A 12,939-nucleotide genomic window follows, 5' to 3' on the forward strand; every position below is an offset into this window, starting at 1 on the left:
CATGAAATGGGTTTGAACTATTTAGTAGTAAAATTGAGGATTGTTTTTAAGCTGTCAAAGGCAAAATGCCTATCACAGACCAAGAACACCTAAAACAAATAACAATCTGCTCTTATACTGGACTAAAGGTCTGCAATTTTTTTCCCCTTAGTCTGTGAGTTTGGTTCCTAAAGATAATTTAATCCCATTAGCTCACTGTCCTTCAGATCTCAGCATGTGTGAATTCCTTCAGGGAATCCTCTAAGGATAAGATTGATCTCATCAAAATAAAAGGAAAGTCAAAGCATAGGTAAGTCTATTTTAAGTCAATCTGAGGATTACCAAAATAATTTGAACTGATCCCTTATTTTCTGGTTTCCTGAATCTTGAGATAATTTTCTATGCCATGTCAGTGTGGTTGTTGAAATGTAATAATGAAATACATAGAATCTAGTCCAATCTGGGTACATAACTACTCATTTATTTTGTGAGGGAGATTCTTTCACACTTCTGGGCTACAGTTCATTATCTGTAAAGAAGAGACGACAATCTCTCTTGTTTCTGATCCTAATGTCTGTTACCTGGTAGGGATATAATAAGCATTACATCCTTGAACTTCCCTCACAGCTGCTCACTCCATGACAATCTGAATTCTACTGGTAAATCTTTCAATAGCATGTTTCCCAGAAGTCACAATCATACAAATAGTACAAGTAGCTTGTGAGAGTATTGTGTAAAGTTTATAGAAATGTAAAATCAAAAATTAATAATTTGCTGAAAAAGTTTTAAAAGCACTTTTCATTAATACATATTTTGCATGGACTTTTCAAAGACTTGTGCCATAAGAAAATTTTCATCTGTCAGCTGAGACAACTTTGTCCCATATTGGAATGGCTGTGGTTAACACCCGGTTACGTCCTTGCCAACAGTTTCCTGTTAATGCACTATATGAGAGGCAGTGGAGATACCGATAGTGATAGAGTTCCTGCTCCCTATGTGGGAGACCCAGATTGCCTTTCTGGACTCTGGATATTGGCCAGTTATCACTGCAGGTGCTTAGTGAGAGAGGCATCAGATTGACGTGTGCTCGTGCTCACTCTCGCTCTCTCTCTTTTAAGAGACAGATGTTAAATATCCACAACATAACTACTTTCTTCAAATAAGAGCACATTCTTATTCAGATGACTATAAACCAAAGGCAGACAACATTTAGTTTCCCACCACCCATGTAGATGGCCTGCTGCCTATGATAGCTATGGTTCTACTCTGTCACACATTTTATAATCAGGATGCGCCTGCTAAAGGCTCCTAAACATTACTGAATTCCCAATTATCACTACACATCCTTCAACTGTAGTTTCTAATCTCTGGCTCTAGATTGTTTCAAAAACAGTTACACAATGTGGCTGATGGAATCACGAACAGATAAACGTAACCAGAAGTTTATGAGAAATCACCACATGGGAGTGCCAACGGCAAGCCACCAGTGACAGTAGCACCCAGTATGGGCACTGGTTCACCTCTCAGCTGCTCTACAACTGATTCAGTTCCCTGTTTGACATGAGGAAAGCAGCAGAAGGTGCCCCAGTTGTTTGGGCCCCTGCATCCACAAGGGAGACCCAGGAGTCCCCAGTTCCTGGTCTTGGCCTGGCACCATGCTGGCATTTTCAGCAACCTGGGGAGTCAACAAATAGATGGAAGATCACTCTCTATCTCTCTTTGTAACTCTGACTTTCAAAACAAGCCTAAAAATCTTAACAAAAAAGAGAAATTACATCAGATATTACAATACTTATATATAAAACTCTTACATTATAAATCTATAAACATCACTGCTATGAATGACAACAAGAGATCCATGTAACTCAATATTACAGCTTTTCTTATCGCCTCTATAGAAGTTAAATTTGGGTCAAATCATATTTAAAATCCCAAGAGTTCTCCAGTCCAACAATCAGGAAGGGTATGGGAATATATTAAGGACATAACTGAGAGAAAACTAAGATAAATACCATAGGAGGCATCTCCCAATGCAGAATTCTGTTAGTGTTCTACATTCAGAACTCAGGTACCAGACCTCCAACAGGCAATGCTCCCCTCTGGAACGAAGAACAAAATTAGAAACAACGGAAGCCTTGAGGAAAAGAGATTGTCTAAGAGTGGGATGGAAGCAGAGGGAAAGGAGGAATTAGAATATCCAGAACCAGGGTCTCAGTCCTGAATTTTTGAAGGAAAAGGAACTAAGTAGCATAGTTTCCAAGGCAACCTGTTGTTGGGGTGGGGGTGGGGGACAAGGAAATGGGTGATCTTTGGTTACTTTTGCTCCTGCCTTTATCTCTGGGAGCCTTCCATGGAGTCAGAGGCTGTTTAGAGTGTGACCCTAAATTCAGAGAGGATATTAAGGCCATCTTGGAAAAGCTAATACCTTCAGAAGTCCCTAGTCGAACTGAACTGATTGAACATCAGTTTAAGGAGATGACGCGTATAAGCTTCAAGGTCTCTCACAAGAACAAGATGCTACGGGTGTTGGGTGAGGGAAGCTTGGGCGTCCCTAAGAGTGTGGAGGTTAAAGAGAGAAGGGAGGTAGGGAAGAAAACACCTGGTTCCTTATCCTTTTCTTCCAGCTGTAATTATCCCCCTATAAATAACTTTGCCTTTCCTCTCCAGCTATTGAAACAGTTATCAAGTTGAGAACATGGCTGAAGAATGAATTTTCTAAGCTGAGCAAAGAAACATGGAAAGGTGATGTATCATTTCAATGTTGAAAGCTTGTACTGCAGTACTGTGGGAGCCCTCGGGGCCTCCAGCACACCTGTCTTTGTTTTGTGTGAACTCACACCAGGATAGGGACAGGATGGTGTGGGGAGCACTGAGGGCCTATTTGAAGTGTGTAAAGCAATCATGAGAGGTCTCCTTGAGACAGGACACTGTACCTGAGAGAGAGAGAGAGAGAGAGAGAGAGAGAGGGAGAGACCAAAACTGGGGCAGATTGAGTAAGGGATCACAATGCTCTCCCTGGGCCAGGTTGCTTTATCTGCTGGTATGTGTGAAGACTAGGGGTGGACCAGGCCAGGCCAACTGTACTATCCAGCAACCAGAAATTCATATCTGGGGGTGGGAGAGGGGGCCAGGTAAGGGTTCCAAAGCAATCCAGGCCATTGCATCTGCTAAAGCATTTAAAAGCCAGGCTATGATGAGCTGGGCCAGGCCAGGCTAATAAACTGGTGCACAGGAGAGCCAGGTCTGTAGACCAAACAGAGGACCCTGGAATGTCTTCCCAGGCTACGCTGCTATGCTCATTGGTGCAACAAATTCAGGGGTAGGGGCAGGCAGAGTAAAGGAGGCCTAGCCAGGAGTGGGCTCCTTGAATCTCATGGAGGCCTCATCCCTGATTTCAAAGAATCAGAGTCCATGAATGTGTGGTCTAGTGTCAAAACACATATTGCATGACTAAGCCACTTGCATTGTACCTGACAGTCTGAAAAGCGCACTCTTCAAAAGCAATGGAAAACCTGAAGTACCTTTTCAAAGAGTGGAAGGATACACAAGTTATACTACTCTTCAGGCCAAGTTCTATAGCAAGCACCCAAGTCTGTGGACACTATAAGGTTGCCGGAGATAGTCAATGGGCCTTAGAACAAAGAGAACAATTAAAAGCCTGTGTGAAGATAGAATGAGTAATTTCACATCTGTCCAGTGAAGCCAACAGCTTCTCAGAGCAATCAGGCTGATGTGGTGGACACCACTGTAGCCACTAAGTGAAAAATCTCCACCTATCCAGAAAGATGCATTAAATGAAAGAGTTTTAACAGGGTAGTTAGTTAGTCAAAGGTCATAATTTGAAAGTCATATGTTCTCCACTGTACGTAAATCTCAACCATGTTTGACTCGTGTAACACACTCGGGACAATTTCCGGCCAACCAACATCCTAGAGGCGGCATCATGGGACCACTCCTGTTCTCTGGCACATGTGTAGTCTTGCAGAAAGAAGTAGTCCACCCTTTTCCCTTACCTCTTCATCCCTCTGGATACATTAGGGAAGACAGAAACTGTTCTCTCACCCAGCTACTCCATCTCTCGAGCCACTCCATCCCCATGTGTGGCCTGTATGGCTCTGTATACCCCACATTTTTGTAATGAACTTTAAAATTAACAATGATTTTAAAAGTTCGTATTGTCCAAGTAAATGTGAAAGATCCTTTGAATAAAATTTTCTGATATCCTTTTCCACCCCTCTTAGGTGTGTTTATTTTGCAAGGAAAGCTTCTTGAGATCCGCCAAACCTTGGAATCCAAACTACAGACGTTATTAAAGAGCTTCTCTGAAGTTGGTAATTAACATGTCCAACTAACTACACTGAAATTATGTGGGGTGAGAAAGAGAAATGAGGGCTCCTTTTACAATTGTTTAGAACGGTTGATGGGGTGATTTGAATTTAGTGAGTTAACAAAGACTATTTGAGGATGAGGGTGGCTAACTTGCCCTAAACTCATTGGAATGTTGTGTTCTCTTTTAGCTTGTTCTGAAGATTGCAGTGAGTACAGCACACGGGATGCCTTGAGTATTCAGCCCACATTTTTCCACCTCCTTTGTTCTATGTAGCCTTCTCTACCATCTGTCACGTTTTCTTAACCTGTGGTTGCAAAGGAAATGTCAATAATACCATTTCTGATAACAGAACCTAGCAACATTTTACAGATTTTGCACATGCTTGGAGGCCTCCAGAAGTGTAGTTGACAGCCCATTGCTCCAGTACATGCTGAAGTAGGATTTTTTTCATACTTCTTCCCTACAATTCTGCTAAATCATAGGTTCTGGTCTGTTATGAAATTTGATTGCTAAAGGAAGAAGGAATTCACAGTACTGCAAGCTCAAGAATTCTAGAAATCCCAGAAATCTAAAACATACTTTATGTCTAAGTTAGGCAGGAAGCCATTTGCCATGGCCCCTGTGACTGTCTGTTTTCACTGTTTTAGTTGTGATTGAAGGTCCCATCCTTGACTGCTGGACATGCCTTCGCATCACCACCCAGTGCTTCAAAGGAGAATATTGTGGAGGTAATACAATTGCAGTGTAGCAGTTTGAGGGCTAGGAATCAAAGACCTGGTCTCTTCATTAATTTATCCAACAAGTATTTGTGAAAAACTTTGTACAGAGTCATAATGTTACAAAATAAAAACCAAACTGGCAAGCTAAATTTGTACCAGGATGAATAACTGAGCTAGGCCAAAATGATGACTAGATTGAAAAAGCTGGACCAGGGGCAGAGAATTGGGCTAATAGCAGTAAGATCAAAATAACCAAGCAACACTAAAGAAGTAACAAATAGGGAGAAAAACTGGGGTTAAAGGGGTCTCCTAGTCTGGATTTAGATCTGAAGTTGCTATTTCTCTTCTGTAAACTCATTTTTTCCTTCTTCTTTTTCTAGAGGATGACCCAAAAAAGGCTGAAAGTCGAGAGATAGGACTGTTTCTAGTACTGTTGGCAGAAATTGGAATACTGGCAAGTGCTGTGTTACTGTGAGTTTTTCTCCCTCCAAATAAATACTGCGTCAAGCATTGCTTTAGAAAGGGGACCACCCAACTTTCATCCATTCCCAATGGAAAAAAAGGGAAAACCATTTCAAAATGTGTGATATTAGATAGTTAGGAGTGAAATTGATTCATGTTGATGGGATAGGTGTTGTAATACAAAGAAATGCAGATGAGATATACAAGAGACAAGGGGAACACCTTGATCTATTATTTTGAAGATTGTTGCTGCTGATATTGAAATGGGGTTATCTCCTTTCTCTAGATTCCATTTTTGTGTCATTCATCGGAGAAGGATGAAAGAAATACGAAATACGCTAAAGAAATACTTGGAGAAGAAACTTGAACAATTAATAGGAATGTCAGATAATGAACAGGAGAGAACAGATCTTAGGCCAAGAAAATAAATACACAAACACCTATCACAGGTCTTAGCATCGACTCAGAGCCCGAAACTGGGAACTAAGCTCTTCTGTGGTCATAGAGTAATATTGTTTTAAAACTGAAAAAGAACTTGGTTCCTGTAGTGAAACCAGAGATCCTTACTGTGATCCTGAGGCAATGGAGCAGTGCGAAGGCAAAGGCTTTACTCTGTGTTCTACAGAAAGGAATACTGCTATGTTGTAATGCACGTGACAATATGCTGAATGGCAAAAACAAATGGTTTGCCAATAAAGCTCGTTAATGACTATAACTAGGAAAACTTTTACATGTCTAAGGCTGTCTTTTATTTGCATCATGGTTTTGTTACTGTTTCCATATTCATAAGCTATCATACATACATATTCCTTGATGTAACATTAAAATCTTCCTCATACCAAGCACACATGCATGTTCATGAAAAAATTCAAAAGGGGTGGCAATGTGGTACCAGAGGTTACATATAATATTTGCAATAGTGACATTACTTATTTATGTATCATTTTGAGTACTGACTCTTCCACTTCTCATCTCTTTCTGCTATTGTGCTTGGGAAGGCAGCAGATCATGGCCAAACTGGGCTGCTACCACCCATGTAGAGAATTCAAATGTACCTCCTGACTCCTGTCCTCAATGTAACTCAGTCTCGGCTGCAGTGCCCATTTGAGGAGTAACCAGTGAGTGAAAGATATTACTTTATAGTTGCTTCCATTATACACTTTCACTTGATATAAATACTACTTTATTACCTAAATGGATTTTCAAACAACTTGTAGTTTATGATTACCTCCATTTTAGGAATGAAGAAACAGAAAATACCTTTAACTCCAAGTCACACAGCTATTAATCTAGGCTTCACCAAACCTATTAGTTTATCAAAACGCTTACCAAATTGATCTGATTGGGACTGAAAGCTGTACGTTTATATTCATGGTTATGAAAAATTAACAAAGAGAAGATCATTGTGAGCTTATCTTCATCATATATTCTTCAAATAAGTAGCACATGGCAAAGCTCAGAATAAAATACAAACCTGGTTAGCAATAAAATACATGAATTTTTTTACTCTTTTTTTTATTGCTTTTACACTAGAAGCTTAATTCAGAAGATAAGCACCATATTCTAAACATAGTAAAAAGAACACCAAAAGGAAAATTGCAACGAGAAAATAAACAAATATTAAGAGACCAATTGAATATTTATCATAAAGAAAAACAAGCTTTGTGTAAAAAAAGAATGAGGAAATAAATACTTTAATTAAAAACAGAATAAACTAAAAGTCAGTTAAAGAAAATAAGAAAGTTATATAAAAGTATTAGTTGTTAAGGGCCTTGTCATACATGCACACACAAAAAAGATAGTTTTATGCGTTTTGTTTTTATTTTTATGAAATAATCAAATGTGGCTCTTAGAGATATAAATTTGGAGCCCAGCACAATAGCCTATTCGCTAAATTCTCACTTTGTATGAGCCTGGATCCTAAATGGGCACCAGTTCATATTCTGGCTGCATCACTTCCTGCTTGTAGCCTGGGAAAGCAGCAAAGGATAACTCAAAGCCTTGGGATCCTGCACCCACATGGGAAACCTGGAAGAAGCTCCTGACTCTTTGCTCTCTGTTCCTGGCTTCAGATGGATTCAATTTCAGCCATTGCAGCCACTTGGGAAGTGAACCAGCAGAGAGAAGTTCTTTCACTCTGTACCTCCTTATCTCTGTATATCTGCCTTTCCAATAAAAAAGAAAATTAAGTGAATCTTTTAAAAAGATTAAAACTGAACATAACAATATCTAAATCATTTCAGAAAGAATGAGGTGGTAAATAAAATGACATTGCACTGCCATATCAAAGTAGGAGAAAAAGGGGCAAACTATAACATTATGTAGCCCATAGCTCATTAATAAGACTAATGAATAATATGATGATAAAAGTAACAGTTTGCCCAATATGCCTAATAATCAAATTTCATGAGTCTAACAAGAGAATCCTGAAATTAAAACTGCATGTTGAACGAAACAAGGTATTGGAAAGGGGTGGAGGAGATTGACAAATTTCCACAATCAAGAAATTAAACACAAGCTCTTAGTAGCTTATTAAATGTAAAAAGAACATCTACAAGGTTACAATTTTGTAGGATCTAAGGGACAACCTTTAACAACATGGTGCCTAAAAACTCAATTAATGAATTAATCTCCTAGTAAAGATAAAGCATTTAAAAACTTTACAATATCTGTAGCTCAGCAGACTATAGTTGGCTTTTTTTTTTTTAACTAAATGCTATTCCTCATGGTTAGAAACATTTCAGTCCGCCATCCCATTGGAGGGGGTGAATACCTAAATCTGTTCAATCTCATAGAGGTGTAACTGATGAAACCATTTCCAGACATGTCTCTTGTATCTTAGAATAGTAAAGATTCTTATTTAAAGCATTTGTTTCTGATTGCATATGAATACCAGTAAGAATTTATTTCATTGAGCTTCTTAGTTTGTCAGTACATGAATGGGAAACATCTAGCCTGTGGATCAGACAAATCCTGAGAAATGATATGGCATGCTCCTACCAAGAAAACCACAGGCAAGAGTCAAAATTCAATTAATCTATCGCAGGGCAATTTTTAAGCTGATAATTTTATATAGTCCATGAATGATGTTCTACAAATATCCCCATTCCCCATTCCTGTTTACAGCTATCATCAACTTATCTAATAGATAAACCAAAAAAGATTTCAACAATATCAAAAGAGTATTTTATGAAGAAATGTAGGGAATGAAAATTCAGATAATCGAGCCTAAAATTGAAAAATTAACCAAAAATTTTTAAAAGTATATATTTGGAAATTTTAAAGTGTTATTTATGAATAACTTATGAGTTAAAGATTAAACTAAAAAGCAGATTATAAAATAAACAATGAAAATACCACCTATCAAATATTTTTGAAGTGTGAACAATATGATTATATTTAATTTAAGGATTATCTATCTATTTAGAGATAAAACATGCCACTCAAACTAGGCATGTAAAAAGAATATAACAAACTCAAACACGCAAAGAAGGAAATTTAGATGACACCGTAGCTAAAATACAAAGCAGTGAATAGAGATAGCTAACACTAGATGCTAAAAAAAAGTTCATTCACACTAATTGAACAGTTTTTAACTATTGCAAAAAACGTAAATTAAAAAGGAACCACAGATATTTTGATATATACAAAGGCTTATTATTTATAACTGCCACAAGTGTATATAGTTTATTAAAATTGGGCACTATGGAGTACCATCTGGTTTTTTTTATCCATGCATACATTAAGTGATGTCTAAGTCAGAGTAAATACATCCATCCTCTCAAGCATTTATCTATTTTCTGATGAAAATATTCAAAATCGTTTTCCTTAGAATTTTTGTTTTTAAAGAAAACATACAGAATATTATTGTTAACTATAATCACTCTAATGTAGAATAGAACACCAGAATCCTTTACTCCATATAAATATTTGTTAATCAAATTCTCTCATTACACCTTCCTTCCTACTGGTTATAGACAATGGTATAACCACTCTACTCTGTTTCTATATCAGTATTTTTATATTCAATAATTAGATTAAGTAGTACTTTTCTTTCTGCACTTTGCTTATTTTACTTACCACAGTAACCTTCATTTTCATCTCTATTGTTGCAAAATACAAACTTTCATCCATTTTGTGGATTAAGAGGATTTCATTATGTATTTTGACAGCATGTAGCCCATTCATAAGTCTATGAACAGATCGTTTTTGTTTGTACATAGTGCTGTAAATTTACAAATAGTAAACAGCACTTCAGGAAAAATTGTAACCGTATTGTCAACAAATAGTTTTGATTTCCTTTGGATACAGATATTTAGTGAAATTGCTGTGTTACATGGTGATTCCATTTATAGTTTTTTGAGGAATCTATAAACTGCTTCCCACATTGGCTATACTAATTTACATTACTATTATCAATACATAAAGATTCCTTTTATTCTCTTCCTCATCATGAATTATTATTCCTTTGCTTTTCTGATAGAAAAAAAATGGTGAGGTGACAGCTCATTATTCTGTTTATTTGAATAGCCCTGATATTTAGTCATGATGAATATTTTTATGCACTGCTGTAGATCTGTGTGTATTAGACATGAAGAAGTATGAAACCAGAATCTATCTCTCATCAGATACAAAAGCAATAACACAACTAGAAAACACACACACACACACACACTATGGAAATGCTTCAGGGTATTGAAACACGCAGTCTTTTAGATTATATCCCAAAGGCACAAGAAGTTGACAGAAAACAAATAGGATTACATATAACTAAATAGTTTCTGCCCAGCAAAGAAACAATCAACAGGGTGAAGAAACAAGCTACAGAACGGGAAGTATCCATAAGCTGTTCATCTGTCAAGGAATTAGTAACCCTGGCACACATGCAAGTGGAAATCCTTCAGAGCAAAATAAACAATCCAATTAAAAATGTGCAGTGGATTTAAGCAACTGTCATTCAGAGCAAAATATACAAGTGGCCAACAGGTACATGACGGTCTCTCATTAGTTGTTTCCAACTAATTTAATCACACTATTTAAAATCTGAATGAAAGTGATATTTTAGTAAACATTTGAAAATATGAATACAGTGAGGAAAAAGAAATAGAGTTTCAGTGTTCTTTATATCACTCTGGAAAGGATATAAGTAAAACAATTGACTGTAAATTCTAAGCTTAAAAACTATAGAGAAGAGTATGATATGTTGACTTCACCTGGACAGTGGAATTTTGTTTTTCTCCCAATTTAATCCACTTATGCCAGATTTTGTTCTTAAAGAGGAAATATAGGAAAGCAAGCAAATCCAATTGAAAGGAACCACGTTTAGTTTTTAAAAGATAAGTATGGATTTGGGTGATGTGACCAAAAGGTTCAATTTCAATGTTGACATTTACAAGTATAAACATTGCAACCACCACCAAAAAAAAAGAAAGAAAGAAAATGAAATTCATTTTAGATTTTGAAAAGATGGCTCATATCATCTAGGTAGAGGATAGGGAAGACATGATAAAGGCCAAAGGCAGAGTTTTAATAAAGATTCATGCATTGTTATAACAACAAAATGCAAGTATAATGGACTGAGAGGAGCAGACAGCAACATAAAAATACTTAAGTTTCATGAAAAACGCATAACACTAATAAGCTATTTATGAACCTATAAACGCATTATAGTAAACAAGTTTACCTCTTAATTTTTTAGACTGCGAATTTCAAAAATGTTACCATGTGTTATTATTAATATATAATATTTAAGACACCAAAATCCAAACTCTTATATGTGAACTCCTTTGAAAACCTTTATGCAATATGCTAACTTAGATTGAATTCTCATCACCTTTGGACTATTTCTTTAAATAGATGATCGATCTTTCCATCTGAAAATTAACTGCAGTTGCCTTATAAGATAAATCCAAAGTTTGATCTTTATCATCTCTAGAAACACCAATATGAGGAAAGACTAGTATTTTTCTGTGTCTATGAGTTTATAATGCAAAACAAGTATTGTGATCTGATTAGACTGTGTGTCCGTTCATCTACCAGGAAAGGTCTTCTGGCACTGTTTTTCAAATACAAACATGATGCAAAATTACTCACTTACAATTTTGGTTTAAGCTTGAGATGACAGCTCACATAACAGACTTAGCATATGTTAAAATATCTTTGCTTTAAGTAAAAATTCAACTTAAAATCATTCTTAGCAATAAAGGAATAATACAAATCATCTCACTACTGCAGCAGTTATACTGTATGTGCTAACACTGCAATATCCCAGTATGAGCCTTTCATGAAACTTAGTTAGACACCCCAGCATGGTAGTCTAGCAGCCAAAGTTCTCACCTCTCATGTGCTAGGATCCCATATGGGTGTGGATTTGTATCCTGGTTGCTCTAGTTGCTTTCCAGCTCCCTGCATGTGGCCTGGGAAGGCAGTAGAGGATGGCCCAAAGCCTTGAAGTTCAAAGTTAGTGCTGTCTGTCTAGATTCAGGTACCTGATATGTGTTCAGAAACGGAAGTTAAGGACTTATGAGGTGATTGAAAATGTACACCTAAGAATTTGCAGACATATTACTAAGTGGAAGTTGAAAACACCTACGTGGATTAAATTCCTTTAAGTGTGAAGTGCAAAAACAATTGAAGTGAGTTCTCTTCTGTCTCCCAGTATCTAAGAAGTAGACAAACCAGGGGAAGAGTTCAAAAAATATGGCTTTAAATCTCAAAAGTGAGAATAAAACCTGCCTCGCATAATTCAAGGGTGATCCTTTAAGAAGGAAGTAAAAATTAGTTTGGGAAAATTTTCAAAACCTAGAATTTGAAAGCAATGAAAATTCTTTGACTATAGAATGTAGGCAATCACTGACCAACCTTGGGGACAGCAGGGCAACAATGCAGGCTCTGATGGACTGGAGGAGAAAAGGAATTAAATTGTCATGAAGACAGAATTCTCAATGAAGAAGAATAACATGGAATATTGCTGTGGCATTTCAAAGTAGTGGGCAATTGAAGAAGTCTACATTTATACCAGCTGATTATGACAGTAATGTCCTGGGACTGAGGAAAATGAGGGAGCTATATTATGGAATATAAATAATGAAGGAATGATCTAGAACACGCTACAGGTTAATTTATAGAATATAGAATTTATTTACAGGCTACAGGTTAATTTATAGAATATAGAATTTATTTCTAAGATGCAAGAATGTATAATTTCCCTCTGAATGAGAAGGAAAAGAAGGAAGTCTAATAAACCATAATTGCAAATAAGAAGCTTCCAGGTTTAACACAGCTATTGTTTTCTCATATTAGCAAGAATCCATTTTTTATGGTATGTAGCCAGTTTATATAATGTTTTCCAACTTCTCTGTCTCAAGTGCTAGAATCATTCCAGTCCCAAATCATAAACCCTTCTCCTGGCTAGCATAGTCTCTGTGACTATCATAAATTATCCAGAAG

General features: G+C 36.8%; 1 protein-coding gene across 1 annotated transcript; it reads left to right on the forward strand.

Moving 5' to 3' along the window:
- The first annotated feature begins 2,077 nt into the window (after positions 1–2,077).
- IZUMO3 (IZUMO family member 3) lies at positions 2,078–6,030 on the forward strand. The gene is made up of 7 exons (XM_012925800.3): positions 2,078–2,509; positions 2,647–2,721; positions 4,221–4,310; positions 4,497–4,514; positions 4,957–5,037; positions 5,409–5,499; positions 5,777–6,030. The coding sequence occupies exons 1-7, from the start codon at positions 2,278–2,280 to the stop codon at positions 5,916–5,918; spliced, it is 729 nt and encodes a 242-aa protein (XP_012781254.2). The 5' UTR covers positions 2,078–2,277; the 3' UTR covers positions 5,919–6,030.
- The last annotated feature ends 6,909 nt before the right edge of the window (positions 6,031–12,939 follow it).

Source organism: Ochotona princeps, chromosome 14, assembly GCF_030435755.1.
Source record: "Ochotona princeps isolate mOchPri1 chromosome 14, mOchPri1.hap1, whole genome shotgun sequence".
NCBI classification, from domain to species: domain Eukaryota; kingdom Metazoa; phylum Chordata; class Mammalia; order Lagomorpha; family Ochotonidae; genus Ochotona; species Ochotona princeps.

Coding starts and splice junctions, on each gene's coding strand:
- IZUMO3 (XM_012925800.3), top strand. CDS start 2,278: ATGGGTGATCTTTGGTTACTTTTGCTCCTGCCTTTATCTCTGGGAGCC. Junction 2,510..2,646: donor CAAGATGCTACGGGTGTTGG/GTGAGGGAAGCT, acceptor TTTCCTCTCCAG/CTATTGAAACAGTTATCAAG. Junction 2,722..4,220: donor GAGCAAAGAAACATGGAAAG/GTGATGTATCAT, acceptor CACCCCTCTTAG/GTGTGTTTATTTTGCAAGGA.